The sequence below is a fragment of the Trichosurus vulpecula genome, chromosome 8, assembly GCF_011100635.1.
Source record: "Trichosurus vulpecula isolate mTriVul1 chromosome 8, mTriVul1.pri, whole genome shotgun sequence".
NCBI lineage: Eukaryota > Metazoa > Chordata > Mammalia > Diprotodontia > Phalangeridae > Trichosurus > Trichosurus vulpecula.
Window position 1 is genome coordinate 215,685,426 of NC_050580.1, and position 22,758 is coordinate 215,708,183.

A 22,758-nucleotide genomic window follows, 5' to 3' on the forward strand; every position below is an offset into this window, starting at 1 on the left:
ACTTATATCTGCTGAAGTGAGTGTAATTCTAGCCTTAATTAGAGCAATGGAACCACATTTAATATGAGTAATTAACCAATACCACAGATGTAAAATTTAATAACAGACTTTTTTCCAAATTTGAATCAATATAATCTCGTAAAACAACAGTAATGTATTACCACATCAACTGAAAGGGGAAGACAATAAACAATATTTATATTTTCCAGTAAGAATATAAAATCATACTATAAATTCTTAAGTAGCAAAATCATGAATTCAAAAAAAAGTAAACTGTTTTGAATTTTGTGAAGATGGAAACCTGCTTGAAGAGGAAGAATGTGATGACTGTTGATCCTGTTCAAATGAAAATGAAAAACTAAAATCATCTTTTCCATCTCCAAATGTATGAGTTGAAGGTTCTGATGAAAATGGGAATGTAAAAGTATCTTCTCCTTCCAATTTTCCAAATAAGCCTCCTGAGAAAAATAAATGTGAAACATGCAATATTCATATAAAATATATAAAATATGGTTCATCATATGCAATAAACATGAATTATACTGAAATAGTTATGAGATAGTTATTAAAATTTTAAACTTTAAAATGAATTTGATTCTCATTTCCTTGTATTATCTTAAAGGAAAATATCAGATATTATTTTTGTTAACTGTCATTATGTAAAACCATGAACAAAATATGAAAACGCACTTGACCATAAATCTTGATTTTAAACAGTACTCTTTTGATATTCTAACTATAGGCTATAACCTAAGAATTTTCAAAATATCCAAAATTTAATTTTATTTCATGAGTATTAATTTAACTGACCATGGGGCAAATAACTCTTTAATGGTACCTTGCAATTTTAAAATTCCAAATACTTTCAAATGAAATATGGTTTATTTCAAATGCAGTCTCAGAGTTGGGAAGGGCTTCAAGGACCTGACCACTTAGTACCTTAATCTTTTCTATAGAATACCCAACAATGGTCATCTCGCCTTTGACTATTCTACTTTTGGATAGCTTTACGATTATCTAAAATTAAGAAATCTTCCTAGAAAAGAGTGTGGAATTTGGAATAAAAAAACCTGGTTTCAACTCCTAGCTCTGTGACTTACTACCTGTGTGATTTCATTAGGCAAGTCACAACTGTGGGACTAGTTTCCACATCTGTTAAAAAAAATTGAGCTAGATGACCTCTAAGGTTCCTTCTAGCTCTAAATCTTTAATTTGTCCTTAAGCCTTTTTCTCTGAGTGCACAGCCCTCCAAATAATAATTATTATAATTGTACTTACATAGTGCCTACTATGTGTCAGGCAACATGCTAAGTACTTTACATATATTATCTCATTCCTCACAACAACCTTAAGAGAGAGGTGCTATTATTATCCCCATTTTACTAATAGGAAATCTGAAGCAGACTTTCTAGTAAGCGTCTGAAGTTATATTTGAATTCAGGTCTTCCAAACTCTAGGTCCAGTGTGTTATTTATTCACTGTGCCATCTAGTTGCCTGATCTCATTTATCAAAGTCTGTCCTAAACAAAGGCCCATAGTACTGAATATAATGTTCCAGATGTGGTTTGACCAGGGACCAGAACCAAGCGGAGGGGGGCCCCTCTTAATGTAGCCTAAGATTAAATATGCTTTCTTGGATGCCATATCACACTGTTGAATCATAGTGAACTTGCAGGACACTGAACTCTCAATACTTTCCAGAATCACACTTGTCTAGTCATACCTGTCCATCTTGTACTTGTGAAGTTGATTTTTTAAAACCAAGATATAAGATATTAAATTAATCCCTATTAAATTTCATATTCAGCTCAATATTCTACTATTAAAATCTTTTTGAATTATGGCTATGCATGCCAGCTTTGTGTCATCTGAAAATCTGGTAAATCAACAGTCACTTATGCATTTATTTAAGTCTTAGATAAAAGTGTTAAATAGATCAAGGACAAGCACAGGCTCCTGAGGCATTACCTTCCAAACTGACATTAAACTATTTATGACCTTTGGGTCTGTCCTTTCAACTAGATTCAAACTCACCTGTCTGGTTACACTAGCATAATAAGAAGCTCAAACTAACATTTTGCTAAAATCTAGGTCCCCTGATTTGCTCTATCAGCCTGGTAACTCTGAATTAAAAAAAAACACTACCACTAATTTCCTCTTTCTGGACAAGTCATCTACAACATTCCCTAGTTATAATATTACTTCTGTTTCTGTATCCTTTAATTCTTTATTCAAATACCCTCCATCATGGTTTTTCCCTCTGGTTTCTGAATTTCTTCACTTGAGAATATTTCCTTAAAATAGCTGTTAAAGACATGATTGTGGACTTCATTTCCCATGGTGCTTTAGACCAAGGAATCCCTATTCATCATGGGAAATTCTTCACACTACATTTCTTAGATGGCTGTGTATCAGACTACATCATGGTAATGTCACCTGAATCAAAGTCTAATTGAGTGAAGAGGCTCTGCAGAGCAAGAGTATTAAAAACACTTCAAGAATGTCATGTGAGATGTGTGGTTTAGGAGTAGACATGGAAACTGTGGAAGCCATGTGGCAGAAATGCAAATGACATTAGAAATGGATACTTAAAGGGGGCAAGAAGAAAAGCAAATGGCATCGACCAGGCCATGGTGTCTTGATTTTGGCATAACATCTGAACTTTGATGAAAACTGCATAAAGTCAGCAGTGTTCATACATCATTTTATGTTGAGACTAGAGAAAAAGCTATTACACAGAATAGCTTTCAGACTCTAAGAACAGATTATTATAAGCTTGAAATAGTTATGTTCTATTCTTATATAGTTGGAACAAAAAGGGATTGCACACAAAGTTTATTAGCACTCTCCTGGAAATGAAGGCAATGGCAGCCAGTGGTACATGGGTTTAGAGAAGGGGTTTTTAGCCTGAGATACATGAACTTGGGTTTTTAAAAATATTTTTGATAAATGTATTCAATACAACTGATTTCCTTTTTAATTCCACGTATCTTCTTTTATGCATTTAAAAACGCCATAGACTGCCAAAGAAATCTACCGCACAAAAATGGTTGGGAATCCTTCATTTGGAGAAAATTTATTACCTGCTTCAATTTTTTATTATTTCCTGTTTTAACTACCTTTTGCCTTGGAACATATATGTCCTTTGGTAAAGTCTTGCATTGGTGGGGACTTGAGTTGTGGTTTTGAATAGATAATGACCTCAACAATATACTAGGCAAGAGTGGAACTAAGAGGGATGCTACATCCAGTGCTTCCCCCTCCCCTTTACCTACCATATTTTTTAAAGGAACTAATTGGGGAAAATTGCCCAGAACAGATATGAAAATACAACACTGTTTCAACAATCCAGCTAGCAGCTGTTGTGGGGGTGAAAAACCAACACAAATCCAACAATGAGAATGCTGCCAGTATAGGTTCTTTTGATCTGCTTTACTAAGAAAAGCAACGTTAAGGGGTTGACAAGCTTATTTTAATCCAGCATACAAATATCACTCACTTAGTTCAGAGGAAAAAGCCAGCACCCTGAACTTCAGAGCAAATACAAACAAATTACAAACAGACCAAATACAATTCATAGTTACCAAGAAAACCAAGTCTGGACATCTGGGCAAGCTGGAGGGCTCTTAACTACAGCTGCCCAGAGTCTCCACATCAGCAAGCCATCAAGAGTAAGAGCCCCAAGCAAATGGCTCTGTCTTCCCTTTTTTTATACAGTTTCAGACATCATCAAACATCATCTGAGTGACCAGAACTTAGGCTGCTATGTTTGGTTCTGGAGTTAGCACCTCCCCTTAGGACCCTGGGAGCTTCACACCCACATAGGCTTAGCACCTAGTAATTAGGGGTTTGGGGCAAACTTAGGAGCAAAGATCTAATCAGGCCTCCCTTAGTTAGCCCCATCTGGGGCCCCACCTTGGTTACCAATTCACACCCACATAGGTTTAGCACCTAATTGGGGTTTGGGCCTGGGGAGTAGCACCTAGTAAGATTCAAAGACACTTAATCATTTTAAAACAGTAAGAAAGTCCCAACTTAATTGATATTACAAACACTAAGCAAAAGGAAAAAAAGAGTACTCTTAGAGAGTTTTGCTCAATTTTTTTTTCTCTGTTGTAAGAGTCCTATAGAAATGGCATGTATTGAGACTTGGCTATAGAGTAAAAAGCAAAAAAAGTATCAACAAACATCAAAAATAATGTTGTTATTAAAATCTTTGGAGAGATAGCTGTTTTCTGTTTTTGATAATACTGAAACTTGGTGCCATGAAACCCATGACTGGAATATGGTTCTGAAGGGGCAAACTTTATTCAAAAGAAACTGGATAGGTAAAAGAGAGGTAAGGCAGGATAACATTGTATATTAAGAAGGTATATATATATATATATATATATATATATATATATATATATATATATCATGGGATAAAATTTAGGAACAAGAGTGGGTTAGCATGGTAGAAAGAATTTGGGAGAAGATCAATGGAGGGAAAATAGAAGAAATCTTGTCATCAATATATACATGATGGTGGTGGTGGTAGTTATCCTTCATTTTTGAAGAGGACCAACGACATCACAGGTGATGACTTGTATGTGAACTGGATTTAAGTGAGGCAGAGTTGGACAAAGTTGCCAGCCTTACTCACCCTTCTAGAGTCATCAAGTCCAGTGGCAAGACAAAAATCAAGTGAGTAGACTAGGCGATGGCCTGGGATGTAGTGCCTGACCAAACTCTGAGCACTCCATAGTGCCTGTTTCATCCACCTTCATGGCAGTTGGAATAAAGTGTTCTCATCCACTCATCCTGCCAGGGAAAAGTCTTCACATGCTTGAGGTAGACATCCCCCTAACTCACCGACAGGTTTGAGGCCTGACGCTTACCCTGAACATGGTTTAACCTGTTTGTGAGATGGCTTTAGCAGGGTGTGACTGCTAAGCACACAATAGCTTCTTGGAACCACAGCTGAGAGGTGGGTGACAGGTGGACACCAAAGATGGATAAGCAGCCCTGAAAAGGACTTGGAAAGCCTCACACCAGAGATGCCAGTCCTCCCTGAACACCCTACACATCCCACACACTATAGACCATTTGGACAGCAAAAGGTAATAAATAAGTTTAAGAAAGAGATCACAAGCCTATCACAAAGACAATAATAGTAGTCATAGGGGACTTCAATTATCAAAACAGATGCTGGAGGTACTCTCTCTGTCAAAAGCAGAGATCCTTATAGCTTCTTGAGTTACCGAAATTAAAATTTCATCCTTCAAAAGGTGAGGGAACCAACAAAGGGAAATTCTATTAAGGATTCCATGAACAAAAGGGAACAGTTTGCACAGGCAGAAATGATGGGAACTTTGAGAGAAGTGCTAACTCCCTCCAGAGTTTGTAATAGAGAGGGAGAAGAAAGCCAGGCATGGTCTGACATGCACTCTAGATTTCAGGAGCACAGTTTTTAAAGAAATGAGAAAAGAGTTTTCTGGGATCCCATGAACTGAAATTCTAGAGGAGAAGTCAGCCCAAGAATAATTGGAAACTAAATAATTACATTCTGAAGACACAAAGAAAAACACTTATGATCAAGAAATGCGGGTATTATCTGAAAAGACTGATGTGGACTTCACAAGGATTTCATCAGTCAACCTAGATACTGAAGGAAGATACATGGAAGATGGAAGCAAGGACAGATAACAGGAATACAAAACTGTGGCATGGTCCTATAAAAGTAGTATCAAAAATGCTAAAGTTCAGAATGAAGAGAGGTTGACAAAGAATGCTAAGTACAAACAAAAAGAGGGTTTTGATTTGTGGCAAAGAAGTGGATTAAACAGGGATGGGATCACTGACTGGAGCTCATGAGGTGATGATCACAGCCAGTGGGGCATAAGCAGAGCTGTTCAATTCTTATTTTTCTTCTTTTTTGCAATGACTTTTACATTAGAAATGACAGAATTTTAAAATGTAGTAACAGGTAATTAATATGCAAGCTACATAAGGAAATAGGAGAGCAGCTATTTGCTTTTGATGTATTCAAGACACCTGGCCTAGATGAACAACATTCTCAAGTACTGAAAGAACTGGCAGCAGTGACTGCTGAGTCCTGGTCAGTAATATTTAAAAACTCAGGGAGAGCAGGAAAGGTTTCTCAGGACAAATGAAAAGCAAATGTCTCAATTTTCTAAAAAGGGAGAGACAAAGTCTGCTAATTATGGGCCAATCAGCTTGACTTCAACTCTGGAGGAAATTATAGAATGAATCATTAAAGAGATGGTTAGTGAATATCTAGAAAAGTGCCTCAGCTAAAATCTCTGCTTTTACAGGAAGCCTTTTCCCATCCCTCTTAATTCTAAGAAATAATCTGTTGATTATTTCCAATTTATCTTATATGTAGCTTGTCTGTACATAGTTATTTGCATGGTGCCTTCCTCACTGGACTGTAAACTCTTTGAGAGCAAGGACTGCCTTTCACCTTTCTTTGTACCCCTAGCACTTAGCACAGTGCTTGGCACAGAGAAGGTGCTTAATAAATGTTTACTGACTGACTGACTGATTACAAAATCTATATATCCAGCCCCAATCTTTCTCCTGAATTCCTGTACAATGCTAGCTGCTTGCTGGCACCTACACTGGGTTTCCCATCAACATTCCAAACTCAACATGTCTAATACAACATTCGTTATCTTCCCCCCTCAACTCACTTCTCCAAACTTTTGTATTTCTATTAAGGTCACCACCATCCTTCAAGTCACCAAGGTTTAAAACTTTAATCATTCTTAACTCTTTTTTCTCCTTCACCATCCACATATAATCGGTAGACAAATCTTTTCAGTCCTATCTTAATATTTCTTATATCAATCTCCCTTTCCCCATACATACAGACTCTACTCTAGAATTCAAGGCTTCATCACCTCTTACCCAGACTTTTGAAGTAGCTTCCTAATTTGTCTCCATTTATCCAATGAGGTAGTGTGTAAAACATTCTGCAAACTTTAAAGAGTTATATATTGAAGCAGACTTGTGATTTCATTGCTGGCAATACAGTTAGGAAACTTGTCAGTAACGTGCCCAAGATCACAGGCCCAGTACGTATCAGTGACGGAACTTCTGAACCCAGATCTTCTTGACTCTGAAACTACCTCTCCTATGCTATGTCGTCTCTTAGAAAGCTGTATAAGTATCAGCTACTATGATTCGTTTCTATTATTTTTATCAGTCTCTTTGCTTCTAGCCTCTTACCTTTCCATAGAACTGCCTAAGTTATCTTTCTAAGACTTGGGTTTGACTACTATGTCACTCCCTTGCTCAAAAACCTTTAGGGGCTCCCCAACACCTCTAGGATAAAGTACAAACTGCTCAGCCTAGTATTTAAGACCCTCTATAGCTTGACTCCTGCCTACCTTTCCTACCTTATTTCCTTCTACTCCTCTTCACAAACTATGTCCTAGCCAAGTTAGCTTCGGCAGAATTCAAAATTACAACTCCTGCCTCTGGACAACCACCCAAGTATGTATTACATGACATCCTCATCTCATCTTTCAGAATCTTTGATTTCCTTCAAGGATTCACTCAGGTGTCACTTCCTTCATTAAGCCTTCCCTGGTCCCCAAGTTAATGCTCTTCTCAATTTGCTTTGCATTATATTCCTTTGTTTATGTGTGGTATTCCTGTCAATAGACTGTTAGCTTCTCAAGAGAAAGGACTGTTTTATTTTTGTCTCTGTATTCCCAGTGCTTAGCACGGTACTTAAGCAAATTTCCCAGCAAATAGAGGACATTTATTAAATATCTGTTGAATTGAACTGAATTTTTAATGGTTAACAAACTTCAAGTCAAGGCTATTATATTTAATAAAGTGCTTACCAATATCTTTTTGTGAGGAGACAGGATTTGAATTTCCTGAAGAATAATTTTCATCAAACTGAAAAATAATTTCCATTAAATTTAACTTGTAATAGTAACATAAAATAATTATAAAATGCATATTTAAAAGTGTAATGCAGTCCGTTACGGTTTTCATATTGGACTTAATCCTTGTAAAAACTGGGGCAAGGAGTAAAAAAAATACAATAATGAAATGACCTTAAAACTGTACCTCTATGGCAACACGATGTATACTTATTTGTATGTTGATGCTGCGAAAAATGGTACTTATTCTATATTAAATATATTGACTGTAAGTGCTAGTGAAGTATAATTACAGTTATATTCAATTCTCCTATCATACTGAAGGAAGGTTTGTTGGATTAAGCACTTGAGGTAGAATGATACACAGTAAAGCTAGAATCTAAGAGCAATTTACAACACCTTTTCACTGTGTATAATTCTATAGAGTTGAATTTATATGTATACTTCAATATGGGAAAATTAAGTAAGTGTTACATACTTGTAAAATTTAAAATACATTAACTGAAAGGCAGGATGGAAGAAAGATATAACATTTTTAAATGATTTAATTTGCTATTTTAAATGATTTAACTTAAATTTTTTTAAAATAAATAAGTTACTCAAAATATTTTTGTAACTCCCCCTTTAGAATTGTCTCCAGACTTTTTGATTCATTTGAATATTCTGTATGATAGCAAATTTGTATCACTTAAGAATGAATTTGATTTGGTGAAACATCTAAAGCTCATTCAGAGCCAACCAAGTATTCTAAATAGTAAGATAAGTGATCAATCTAGGTAAAATACAAATTGTTAAGCTATTCCCCCACAAATAAAGTTCGTCCAAATATATGAACAGGCAGTTTTTAAAAGAAAAATGCAAACTGTCAATAACCATGTGAAAAACTATTTGAAATCACTAATAATAAGAGAAAGGTAAAACTAAAACAATTGAAATTTCACCTCACACACAAAAGATTGGCAAATAGGACAAAAGGCCAAAACCGTAAATTTTTGAAGAACTGTGGAGCTATGAATTGGCCCAGAACTGCATTCTGTAATGAATTTGTATAGTGGCATAGTATATGTATTCTGGAAAAGAAATTTTGAATTACATTAGAAAAGTCATTAACTTGTACATGTGCTTTGACCAAGTAATAGCATGATTAAACATATACCCCAAAGAGGTCAGAGACAGGGGGAAAGGTCTCATACATCTATAAATATTTTAACAACACTCTTTGTGTTGCAGAAAACTGGAAACAAGCTGGGTATCATATCAACTGAGACAATATATAATTTAAAAGAACAAAATGTTGGTTTCTGTTATTACCTGATCTGGTAAGTTTTCATTTCCAAATTCAGAAGACTCAAATAAATTAAATCCAGGCGATGTGGAAGAAGAACCCATAAGAAAAGAAAATGCAGGTGGTGTCTTTTGCGATTTGGCTTCAAGTCCTATATTTCTAAGCCTGTTATATAAACAGAGAAGTTACTGTTATATTCTTATAAACAATTTTTAAAGGGAACCATCCCAAACATCTCTGTACACACTCATCTCTTATTTAACTGTGAACAAGCCATTAGGCAAATTTTCTGATAAATCAAGCATTTATTGAGTGCCTAAGTACTTAATACTATTCTAAGTACCCATTAGATACAAAACATAGCCTTAGCTTCAGTGAACTTACTAATTAGGAAGACAAGAATAAAACCAACAAAACAATTAGAAAACAATAATAAAAATGCAATAAGTAATGTAGTCAAGACTGGAAGGGAAAGATCATTGAAAGTATGACCAAATAGGTCTTGATCTGGGCCTTTGAGGATAAATAAAATTTAAATAAATAGGAAGGGAGACAGACAGAAGGAACATTCTAGATTGTGGGAGCAACATAAGCAATTGCATGGTAAGTGAAGGGGTGCAGGATATGAAGGGAAAATAGTGAAGAGGCTAAACACAGTATCACAGAATGTGAGAATTGGGAGGGAATGCAGTCAATATCATACGTAAAGGAATCCCTACTATGACATATCCCAGAAGTATATAGGTAACGAAAACAGATAATGGATTATGAAATGATGGGAAATAAGGGTGTTTACTTTGGGGTCCACTACTGTGGGCCTTGAAAGCTAGTCAGAGGAGTTTGGTTCAATTGTGATATGTAGGTTCTTAGGCAAGAGAGAACATGACAAAAACAATGTTTTAGAATGATTAGCTTCATAGTCTGCTCCACTAAAGACTTAATCTGACATCTATGGTAGCATGAAAGTCATTCCAGGTTCTCAAATGCTATGACAACTTAAAGAGAAAATTCTGGCAGATCCCACCCAACTGGAAAGGCTTCATAAAAAGGGTAGATATATTACATGTACAGTCATGACAAAGGATATATCTCATCTAAATTAGCCTAGCTAAATTCAGAGAAATTCATTACCATGTTGGTTTCAGGGCAATGAATTTTTCAGCTACATCACCTACTTGCATTGAAGAGAACACTAACATGGACAGAATGACAGATTGCTGAAGGATTGAATTAAGTCCCACAGTGACATGAAATGCTATTTTGCAATCCAGATATCAAAGCCTGGACGGGCATGTAGGTGGCACAGGAGATAACAGTACTGGTCCTGGAATCAGGGAGACTCATTTTCCTGAGTTCAAATTTGGCCTCAGACACTTACTAGCTGTGTGACCCTGGGCAAGTCACTTAACCCTGTATGCTTTAGTAGTTCCTCATCTGCAAAACGAGCTGGGGAAGGAAATGTCAAACCACTCTAGTATCTCTGCCAAGAAAACCCCAAATGGGCTCACAAAGAGTCAGACAGAAGTGAAATATCTAAACAATTTAAAAAAAAAAAACCTAGATGAGTGTAGTGTCAGTGAGATTGGAAAGGAAGGGACACATCCAAAAAAAACATTTTGGAAGAATCAATATAAATTGATTACAAATCTGACATAGTGGATAAAAGGGAGGACAAAATGTTGAAGGAGACCATAAGGTTTCAAGACTAGGAGACTGGGATGATGATGTCAGTAAAGTAATAAGGGAACTGGGAACACAGCTACTTCTGAAAGAAACTAGAAAGCATTAGTACAAAATACTAGTAGAAAGTACAGTCTTATAGGCAACAAAATGAAGACCTTAGAGCAAAAGGTAAACTTCCTAATACATATAAATGTTATTATGATTACAGATTTAGAGATAAGAGGGGCCTAAGTAGTCATCTAGTGCATCTAATCCCCTCATTTTTTAATATATGAAGAAACTAGGGTCCAAAGAGGTTGACTGACTTGGCCAATATCAATTCCAAATCAATCAACAAGAATTCATTAAGTTTCTTCTCTGTGCAAGGCACTTTGCTAGGTGCTGGGAATACAAACATAATGAATGAAACAATCTCTACTCTAAAGAAAGAACCAGGATGTGAATCCAGGTTTTTCACTCTAAGTCAAACATTCTTTCCTCTATAGTATTAGAAATGTTAATTATAGAAATAAAAAAAGAAAAAGAAGTTAAAGGAATAACTATTAGCAACAAATAAACAGAAATAATTATCACTATGGGTAATAGGGTGATTTACTTGGAAAACCCTAGAAAATAAAAAATAAGAAAACAGTTTCAGGAAAGCTGTAGAAAACAAATCTACAAAAAGCAGCAATTCTATTTTTATTTGATATTTCTATTTGAGCAGTTTGGGCATCATAGAAGGTACTATACTAAATTAAAAGGTAAAGGCATTATTTATTTGGCCCTGTTGACCTGTTATCTCTGAAGTATGAGATTTTAAGTGAATGTTTATGTGATATGTAACATTACATGCAATATTATGTCATATTCCCAATGGGGTGCCTAACACACTACAACTGCAGTTTCACGTTCTATAAATGGACGTGGGACTCCTCAATGGGCTGTACGATGGTATCTGTATATGATGGTATCTTTTGTTTAGTCTGTATGAAATCATTAATCTATAATAGGGTAGAGACTAGACCTAGATGTAATTGATATAAGGAAATCCTGGATGAGGAAACTCCCTTCACTAATGCAGATCAGCATCTTAGCTGCAAATTAAAGTCTTCAAGCATTTCCTAAGTCACTGAGAGGTTCAGTGACTTGTCCAGAGTCACACAGCCAGTCTGCATCAGAGGCAGGACTTGAATCCAAGTCTTACTAGCTTCAAAGTCAGCTTTCTATCCTTCAAGATAATTAAATCTAACTGCTAGGAAGCGTAATGCTAAACATGTTAAATCAGGAGATAGAGAAGCACAACTTCTTAGTTCTAATACTATTTTCCTCTTTGACCCTGGCTCAGTCTCTTATTTACTTTTGTTGTTTGTTTCCTTAGCTACAAAAAGGGAGAAAATCATTCATCTTGTTTAGTTCTTTGGAATTTTCATATAAAATCTAGGGTTTATTGTTATTATATCAATTATACTTATAAACTAAAGCGAATATTTAATGATTTATTATTATCATAAATAAATAATTTAATAAATAATGAAACAAGAAACCCTACAGTTCAGATGAAGGACTTTTAGAAAAGTCTAATTTCTCCATATATTCAGGTGTTTTCAAAAATTCAGGAGTTCTTAAAAATCGAGGCATTTCAGGAGTGGTTGGAAATTTTTCAATGTTTTCTTCAGTTTCATCACGATTATCTTCTAATTTGCCCATATGTTCTGTGTGGCCGTCCTGTCAATTCACAATGCATAGAAAACAATCAGATAAATTTTACAGTATAAATTAAATAACACAAAATATTTTGAGTCCTTATGAAGAAATAAATTATACTAATCGATAATGAGAACAAAGGAGCCCCCAAACCAACTCAATTGGCAAACATCTGATTTCTCTATCAATCGAAACCATATGGCAGACAGAGATAAGACTAGTTTAAATATAAACTCATTTGTGAAGTGGAGCGAAGATGGCTGAAAAGAAGAAAGTACAGTGAACAACCCCTAAAACTCTTCTAAACAGGTCTAGAAAATCCACCAGACTGAATCCTGATGGGGAAATCTAAGACAATCACAGGGAATCACTTCCTAGACAAGGTCATCATAGGGAAACAGACAGAGAGATCTATGGATATTGGAGACAGGATCTGGCCAGGAGTCCCATGAAGTACTCCAGAGCATAGGGAGAAAACTGTGCCTCAGGTCAAGAGGAGGTCATAAACCTATACTTGGCACCATGATGGGAGAAAAATGTCAACTTGCAGCTTTGTTATCCACTCACTACCTAGTTCCAGGTCATAGATTCAGGGCAGACTGATGAGGGGGAAGTGCATTCCCAGATATGGAGGCCCTGGGCGGTGTATGGAGAAACAAGCAGATAAAACCTGCAGAGAAGTAACCAGGGTGGCAATCTCTGACCTAGTATTTGTAGTTCTGTCACTCTAAACCAGCAAAGCTTCCTGCATGGGAACTCCAGGATCCACAGGGAAGCTTTGCACTAAGGCAAGAGAAGGTCCCAGGCTTATATAAGGGTATTTCAATGGAGACAGGTGCTAATTGACAGTTTTGTTACATACTACTCGATTCTAGTTCACAGATTCAGGGCTGACTGAGAGGCAGAATTTATGCACCAGGATGGTAATTCTGGCTAGGAGCAAGTTCAGAAGCAAGTACCAGAGGTTTCACTCAGACCCTAAGAGCACAGCAAGGTATCTGTTCTAGTGCTAAAATCCCAGATCAAAAGGAGCTGGCTGAGCCCAATAGCAGTTTACTGTTGCTCAGATCGAAACCTAGTTCAGGAAGTTGAAGAGCTCAGGAAGGAAAGATGGGGGTGATGGCAATCAGACTTTAGCCTGGTTCGGACCACTTTGGGAGCACTGAAAGCTTGTGGGTACCCAGCTTGAGTTGTCCCTGAGATCCTGGAACAGCAAATACTCAATATCCCAAGAAAGCAGCAATAGGACGAACCCAGATCTTCGCTATAGAAATATACAGAGCCTAACCCTAACATCAAGCCTAAAGTCAGAAAGCAAGCTGGAACAATGAGCAAACAGAAAAAGTATCCCATCATAAAAACAAAAAAGTATCCTACCACTATTATGGTTACAGTAATGCTCAAGACACAAACCCAAAAGAAGAGAATGCCTCCAAAACATCTAAACAAAAGAGAAAACACAGCATGCCTACAAATTCTAGTGTAGTCCCTAGAAGAGATAAAACAGGAATTTAATTTGTTTTATTAATGAAATGAGTTTTTTCAAATTCAATTTAATAGTTCTCATGTTTAAAGTTTTCTTTTAATAGATTTGAGGAAATCTGAACCAAATAATTACTTACTTGTGGGATATCTGTCGAATCTTTTAATTCTCTTTCTGTTTCTTTTTCTCTGTACTCAGAATCTGTGTTTGTTAAACAAGAACATACTATTGTTTGAATAATATATTAACTTCTTAAAAAGAAAAGTTTGGTGGCAAATGAAAATAACCATATATATATAAATATATAAATCTACCCTCATAGATTTATAGAGTTGTTCTATCTTTCCAATCTGAGTTATTTACGTGCCTTCCAAGATGTAGAACCTCCTGGCACTCTTTTTAGATGATATAGAAATAAGACAGTTATCTATGAACATAAATAACAGCCTCCCTTTATAACTCTACAAACTGCTACCAGAGGCATCTGCTCTTTGACTCTAACCCATTTCTTCCTAGTTCTACTCCGCCACACTGAATGAGGGGCTACACAGGACAGAACAGAATGCATATAAGGACGTAATTTTTTTCTCTCTCCATACAGGTGACGCCATTCCATTGCTTTATGACAAACTAATCTTTCCCATACTGATGGCAGGAGACATAAGCTAATAGTATTACAGCAAATTATTTACCTGAATTTAATTCAAGGAAAATAATGAAATATTTATTAAAGAAATTATTAGTACAAGTCACTGTATTATTGGGACTTTTTAATGTGTTTACAATATAAACAATATGGCATTTTTTATAATACCAGTATGAGGACCCACTATTTTATTGTCAAATAGATAGGAAGATATAAACTACATAAGCTAGTGAAAAACTGTCATTATTACATTTCATATCATTGAACTAATTTTTAATAATTGTGGAAGCTCAATTAAATAGAGGTCCTAAAAGCCAAGTATGCCTGCCTATGCTCCAAAAAGAAATTAGGATATGTCAGAAAAAAATCAACATATAAGCAATTAAGAATGTAATAGAAATTGAAAAAAAATTATAATGTAAGTAAATACCATTTATTCATCTTATCCTACAAATATACAAGTAAATTAAACATTTACTTTTTAAAGCCACTATTACTTGTACATAGTGAAATCTAGAAATAACTTGTCCCCATTAATGCATAGGAAAAATATGAACAGCAGATACCTGTACTTCTTTGGTCAAAAGTTTGCTTACAGTTTGATTGTTTCTCAAGAATCGACAATCTAAAATGTACAAATATAAGTTTATGTTACTTACTAAATTATTGTTCATTTCAGTAATTAAAGCATTTTCTAATTCCAAAAAATTACCTGAATTGCATCAAGTTTTGTGTACTTTTAAGAGCTGAAAGTTGAGAACATTTGCTCATCACAGAGTCATCAAATTCCTATACAAAATAAAAACAATATTTGAAGTGGCTGTACAAGACTGTTACTTAGAAATCTGATTTTTTTTTTGCTTTTGATTTGGCATTGCCACTGGAATACCCTGCATTTACATTGGATACTAAATGCAAAATACTGCGCAAGGTTCTGGGTTTCACCATCTTTGTTCTTAAGGACATTATGTGCAATCTTACCTGAGGAGACAAGGCATTATTAATTACAATAGCTCACATCTATGCAATATGATGCAATGTTTTATGAAGAATATTTACATAAATATTAAAGTAACAATATAAGGTAACATTGCTAGAATAAAAGGACTACTTTTTACTTGCCTCTTCCATACCTTATCAAAGTTAATTACCAATTTTCTACCCATTCCCCAACTTCTTGGTCCTCAACTCTATCCTCTCAACTAAAACAGAACATAGGCCACAAAAGTTAAACGATTAAAAGCTGAGATTTTTACATATTTAATTTTTTAAAAAGTTAATCTTTTAGAGGGAAAAAAAAGAAACAACTATCATCTTCCTTAGCATGGCAAGAGTCAGAGTTTTGACTGACTAAACATAAGGAAAAACATCACAGACATGAAGGGACTGGTAGGGACCTTAAACATCATGAGTCCTATCTCATTTTATTGATAACTGAAACCTTGAGGGGTAAAGTATCTTGCCCAAGACAACACAGAACTGAGATCTAAACCCCAGTCCTCTTATTTCAAATCCAGCACTCCTCCTATTATTCACTGTTGCTTCTTCATTCATTGTTTGAACTCTGCCTTGTTCAACTTTTTCTGCTACTATCTTTGATCTCTATCTAGACTTGCAATATTAGTTATCCCTTCCACATCATGGGAGTTAGAGATGTGGTGCCTCCATGATCTGGAAAATCTGGTTTTTGGCTCTCCTTTTGTACTGGAGAAGTCTAATTTTTTTTTCTTTTATGGGGTGTTTACAGTAACTTATTGTAAAATTTGGGTTGATGTTATACAATACTATACGTACATTTTATGCATGTCTCAGTTTCTAAACTTTTTCTGTGTCATCTGCACAAAACTCCCCAAAAACTCCCATTTAATTTCTTATGCTGACCCATAACATATCAAAACCTCAATGGGGAAAGTCGTTATGTGGAAGGGATAACTATATTATTACCTTAAGGTTAAGTAGGATTGCTTCATATAATACTTCACAATTAAGTAATCCTTTTACTGTGTACTAAGCAATTTATTCACAATCCATATGATAGGAAGTGCAAATATAATTATTCCTCTAATTTATACATGAGAAGCTGAGGTTTAGATTAGCTAACTGACTTGTCCAACATCACTTAGCTAGTATATGGTGGAAAAGCAGGAACCTTTTCTCTACCCCAGGAGGAAAAACAGAAAAGGCTGGAGTGACTTATCTTTGCAAATTATTCAGGAAAATGAACTGTTCCTTGAAAAAAAGGAAGTTTCCATAAAGAAGAAATGGCGCTGAAGAGGTAAGAGGTGCTGAGCTTGTAAGAAGGTAGGCAGAGGTCTGTCACTCTTACTCCCCCACACCTTTCTGTGGGCCTGTGCTACTCTCCTCCCCTTAGGTGTGACTTTCTGGCCTTTCCTGTGGTTCTTCCCCAAAGTGGCTTTTCTTTCACACTAGGCCTCTAAAAGTGGAAAATCTCCTGCTTCCAACCCCACTTCCAAGCTAGCCTAGCTAGTCACTGCCAAGTCACTACTGTGAACTCATTTGTCTAAATAAACTCCATCAAAAATATTCTCTTTGCCCTCAGAGATTGTAAAAATGAATCAATAACCTACTCTCTTTTTGACACTAAGCCCTGAGCCAGAGATCTCACTCTGGCAAAAAAATAAGGGGCCTTAAAATATATTATACCTCTTGATACATTCAAACAGTAACATGTGAAGTTTAACAATGAAAGCAGTTAAAAGTTTTTTATTTAGTGGGCATTTAAACATAGAAGGGTAAACAACCTTTCAAGAAACACATATAAGTCCTCTACTTCTGGGGAAAGACATCAGGCTCACTTTCTCTTGGATGACAGGAAAGGAGATGGAAGAAGGGACTGAAGAACCACTGTCTTCTGTCTGCAGCCTGATAAGATTTCAGCAATATAAGATCTATTCACAAGTCCCAAAGATGGGAGAAGCTAGATTATGAATCAAAGAGACAGAAGAGGCTGGAAGATTTCTGCCTGGAACCAACAGGAGATCCATTCCTTAGAGACACCTGCAGGAGGCGAAGCTAACATAGAACTACAATTCCTCCCCAGGGACAGAAATACTGCTGTCCCTTGCAAAAGTAGTAGTATACTTGACATTTACCAACATGCATCAAAATAAATACCAGTACTTAATAGAAAAAAATGATTAATCCAGCATCCCAGGGTACTACCACAAAGGATAATCATTAATAATGAGGGTCCTGGTGAATATGTCATCTGTTGCCCAAATGAAGGAACTAGGAAAATTAAAATGGAAAAGACTTAGGGGACCATGGTTAGTTCTTGTTGTTTAGTCACTTTTCAGTTTATCCAACTTTTTGTGGGGTTTACTTGGCAAAGATACTGGAGTAGTTTACCATTTTCTTCTCCAGCTCATTTTACAGATGAGGAAACTAAGGCAAACAATGTTAAGTGACTTGCCCCAGGTCACACAGATTGTAAGTATCTGAGGCTGGATTTGAACTCAGAAAGATGAGTCTTCTTGACTCCAGGCCTGGCACTCTATTCACTGTGCCACCTGTTTTTTCCAAGCATATTAAGGTCTATTTTGTTGAAGTGGGATTAGACCTATTCTGTTTGGCCCCAGCAAGCAAAACTAAAAGCAGCATAAAATTGGGAAATTTCAGATTAATTTAAGAAAAAAAAACCTTTCTAATGATAAGACCTGCCCCAAAGTGGAATTGACTGCCCCAGAAGTTAGTGGATGACCCATCTTAGAAAGGGTTGGATCAGATTTTCTCTGAGAACCGTTCAAACTCTAAAGCTCTGTGATATAAGATTTTAAAAAATAATAATAATAGCTAACATTTATATAGTACTTACTATGTACCAGGGACTATGCTAATCATTTTACAATTATTATCCCATTTGATCCTCACAATAACCTTATGAAGGTAGTTGCTATTATTATCACCCCCATTTTACAGATGACATTTTACAGATGACTTGTCCAAGGTAACACTTGTAATAAGTGTTTGAGGCCAGATTTGAACTTGGGTCTTCCTAACTCCAGTCCATGTCTCTATCCACTGTGCCACCTAGCTGCCTTAATATGAGCTAGCCATACATATGCTAATTGGCATGGCTAGATTAGACTACACAACACATATAAAAATCTGACCTATTTTTGTATTCATATTATATATATATATATGTATCATATATGTGTATATATGATATATATTACAATACTTAATTCTTACTCTATAAAAAAAGAATAGATACCTTTTTCTCTGGCGGTTTGAAGTCAGTCCTGGAAAGTGTTGAATGACTTGATGAACTTTCTTCTTTTTTATCTAGGTTATAAATAATTAAATCAAATAATTTTCAAAAAATTAATTAACCCTGTGACTTGATAAAAAAAAATCAGGTTTACATATGACAGTGAATTAAAAGTGAAAAAGTGATAAGAATTATGAAAATATCATGTAACCCCGAGCCCTGGGTTACAATTAGACAACCCTTTATCCTATAAATATGGCTAGGCACAGGGTCCAGACCTGTAATTTCACTAGTATAGGGAATTCCCAGATAAGGAAACACCCTCTACCAATGTAAGTCAGCATCTTCTCTGCAACTCAGAGTCTTGGAACAGTGATCTTAACCTGGGTTCAGTGAACTTGCATATTTCTAATATTTTGATAACTATATGTCAATATAATTTTTTTTCTTTGTAATCCTACGGATTTTATTTTAGGCATTTAAAAACATTATTCTGAGAAGGGATCCATTTTGGACTACCAAAAAATCCATGACACAAAAAAAGTTAAGAAGTCCTGTCTTAGACAAATAGCTACAGCATCAAGAGGGTAGGTGACCTGTCTAGAGTTACAACCTCGATGAGGCAGAAGCAGACTATAAAACTCAGGACTTCATGGCTTCCAGGTCAGTTTACCATACATGATGCCATGCTATCTCCATAATAGTTATTTTGTTGTGAATGACAATGAACCTGATTATAATTCCTAGTGAAATACAAACATGCTGACAAAAAAATCAGCTTACAAGGTAAGCAGTGTAAGAGACAGTGAGGAAAATGGATATCCATACTTAAAGGTACAGTGGTGATATGAGTTAGCTGATCTGCAGACCTATTTAAAGGAGCCAGCCTAAGAAGTTAGGACCAAGTCCCTAGCAGCTCAGATACTACAAGTCTGCTTTTCAATTTAATTTAATTCAATAACCACTTATTAAGTGCCTATTATATGCAAGGCATTGTGATGTATACTAGAAATTGCTATCGTTCAGGTGTTTTTTTTCAGGCATGTCTGGCTCTTCATTTAGAGTTTTCTTGACAAAGATACTGGAGTGGTTTGCCATCTCCTTATCCAGTTGAGTAAGGCAAACAGGATTAAGTGACTTGCTCAGGGTCACACATCTAGTAAGTGTCTTGAGGCCAGATTTCAACTTAGGAAAATGTCTTCCTGACTCTAGGTCTGCCACTCTATCCACTGTGCCACCTACCAGCCCCTAACTATACAGATAACACAAAGACAAAAATACAGTTCCTGACACTGAAAGGCTTGCATTCTGCTGTAATTTACCTACCAGTCTGTAATTCTATCATACAACTCCAAAACAGAAAAAAATATTTACTTCTAATAGATATAATAATTTCCCCTATCCTGGCAACTGTACAATCAGTGCAAAGTTTCTTGTTGTGCTTTTACTAGACTCCCTCAGAGAAAAAAACAGGTGCTTAAAATAGGAGGCTCATTTCCTTTTTGCCTTCAGGAAAAAACAGAGAAGCATCTTTCTCAGCCTAGAAGACAAAAATGGGCTCAATGTATAATTTATGGGATATCTCACACTTAAACCTATCAAAAGGGCTTCTTATTCTGTTTCTTTTAATTGAATCATCTAACTTTAAAATTATATAATGCTCTGTATGGTGAGAAGCAGCATGACATACTGAATAGAGTGCCAGCCTATCAAATACAGAAAGAGAAGAAAAATAAGCGATTTAATTGTAAACACAAATTTTACCTGTTCCTCTTGGTTCTGAGAAATGTCTATCATTCCTTACAGGTTTGACTAAATCCTGAGAATTGTGAGGAAGAAAACATTGACTATTCTGAAGATTCTCATTTAATACATGAAAATGTCCATGTTCTTCAAAAATTCTAAATAGAAAATTCAGTAAAAATATTAAAGATCAGCCAGGTATAATAGGATTTAGAATAGAATTCAAAGTGCCCTTAGAGAAAAAGCATTAGCTATGGCATATAGCTATGGGTTCAAAATCCAGCTTTCCTGCACTATGTGATATTGGCAAGTCACTTAGCCTCCACGGGCCTCAATTTTATCAGCTACAAAATGAGAAGGTTCAATGATAAAGGTCCCTTTCAGTTCTAGATCTTATGACTATGATCTTACAATCTAATCCTTTCATCTTATAGATGAGAGAAGTGAAATAGAAATGGGTTAAGTAGCTTGCCCACAGTCACACAGTCAGTGGAAAAACTAGGACTAGATTCTAGGACTTCATATTTGCTTCTGTGCCATTTCTATGACACATATATATATATATACACATATATATATATACACACTATATTTCTTTTATCCATCTATAAATATTTTACTCCCATCTAACTTTATAATCTGCCTAATTCTTCCCCACAATATATATACATATATATATATACACACTATATTTCTTTTATCCATCTATAAATATTTTACTCCCATCTAACTTTATAATCTGCCTAATTCTTCCCCTCTATATGGCACAACAGTAAACATTGATGGATATAGGAAAGCCCTAGATAGTGAAAATCTTTCTCCCAATGCAAATCAGCACCTTCTCTGCAAGAGTATTGAGAGGTCACTTAGGCAATATGTGAGATGGGGGTCTTAAACCTTCTTGAACTTCCTGTCTCTAAGGTGGACTCTCTATCCACTATGCTGCACTGCCTTTATAATACAGGGTATTGTATAATTTTACAGTTAGAATATTTTGTTCACATAAAATAAAATTAAACAATTTACCTTTCTTTAAATCCTTTCGTTTTTTCTATTTTTTTACTTTTTTCTTCTAGAATTTCTGAAAGGTTCTTAGTTTCAGAAATTCTTGCAGTCTGCTAAACATTAAAAAACACAACAGCGTTTAAATACATATTTCTGGAAAATGCTGAACCTACATTAAATTTGCAGTAAGTATTAAGCATTAAAATTCCACATATAACCATATTGCTATTTTATGCACTTCCAATCTATAGTTGAAAAAGTTTTCCATTTTGCTCTTCACAACTACTGGCAAACTTAGCTTTTAAAAAACTTCTAGATTAGCTTTCCTATAAACAGGAGGTTAGAAGCAAAAGGCTATTGGTTTCTCCCATTTGTTTAAAAGAAAATGGCAGGTAGGCAGTGCACACCTGTAATCCCTGCTATTGGTGAAGCTGAGAATGGAGGATCTCTTGAATTTTGGAGTTCTGAGCTTCAGTGGGTTAAGCTAATCAGTTGTATGGACACCAAACCTGACATCAATATGGTGAGCTTAGGAGTGGGGGGTCACTGGATTGCCTGAGGAAGGAGGAGCTGGCCCAGGTCAAAGACAGAGCAAGTCAAAGCTCATATGCTGATCAGAATAATAGCCCCATGAGTAACTCTTGCATATCCAACGTGAGGGAGAAAGGAAGGAAGGAAGGAGAAAGAGGGAAAGAAAAAGGAAAGAAAGAGAGAAAGGGAAGAAGAAAGAGAAAAAAGAATGGAAGGAAAAAGGAAGGAAGAGTAAGAAAGAAAGAAAATGGTAGTGCTTTCCTCAATATTAAGTTATATAATACTATTTTATATTTCAGACTTGTTGATACAAAATCATTAACATGAGATTTTTAAAAAATTATAAAATCTTGTAAAATCTTTAAATAAGACTTTTGCCCATATGCATAGAAAAACTTGACAAAGTCTTAAAAATAATAAAATGTTCAAAGAAAACCTTAATTGCAACAATGTTTTTTAAATTTAATTTTAAAAAGTGATTTATATCACTTCTGATTTCAATAAAGAGATTTATTCTAAATTACAATAGTTTTTAAACCCTATACCAAGTATTTCTCCATT

General features: G+C 35.5%; 1 protein-coding gene across 1 annotated transcript in view; it reads right to left on the bottom strand.

Annotated features, from left to right (window-relative positions):
• Positions 1-258: 258 nt before the first annotated feature.
• The window catches only part of C8H14orf39 (chromosome 8 C14orf39 homolog), a 38,700-nt gene continuing 16,200 nt past the window's right edge, over positions 259-22,758 (bottom strand). Inside the window, exons 11-21 of the mRNA XM_036769563.1 lie at positions 21,688-21,779; positions 20,683-20,819; positions 18,922-18,992; positions 15,566-15,574; positions 15,397-15,473; positions 15,251-15,309; positions 14,178-14,239; positions 12,401-12,576; positions 9,213-9,351; positions 7,857-7,914; positions 259-458 (exon numbers count right to left, since the gene is read on the bottom strand). Coding sequence (XP_036625458.1) covers positions 259-458; positions 7,857-7,914; positions 9,213-9,351; positions 12,401-12,576; positions 14,178-14,239; positions 15,251-15,309; positions 15,397-15,473; positions 15,566-15,574; positions 18,922-18,992; positions 20,683-20,819; positions 21,688-21,779 — 1,080 coding nt within the window. The remainder of the gene's footprint in view (positions 459-7,856; positions 7,915-9,212; positions 9,352-12,400; positions 12,577-14,177; positions 14,240-15,250; positions 15,310-15,396; positions 15,474-15,565; positions 15,575-18,921; positions 18,993-20,682; positions 20,820-21,687; positions 21,780-22,758) is intronic.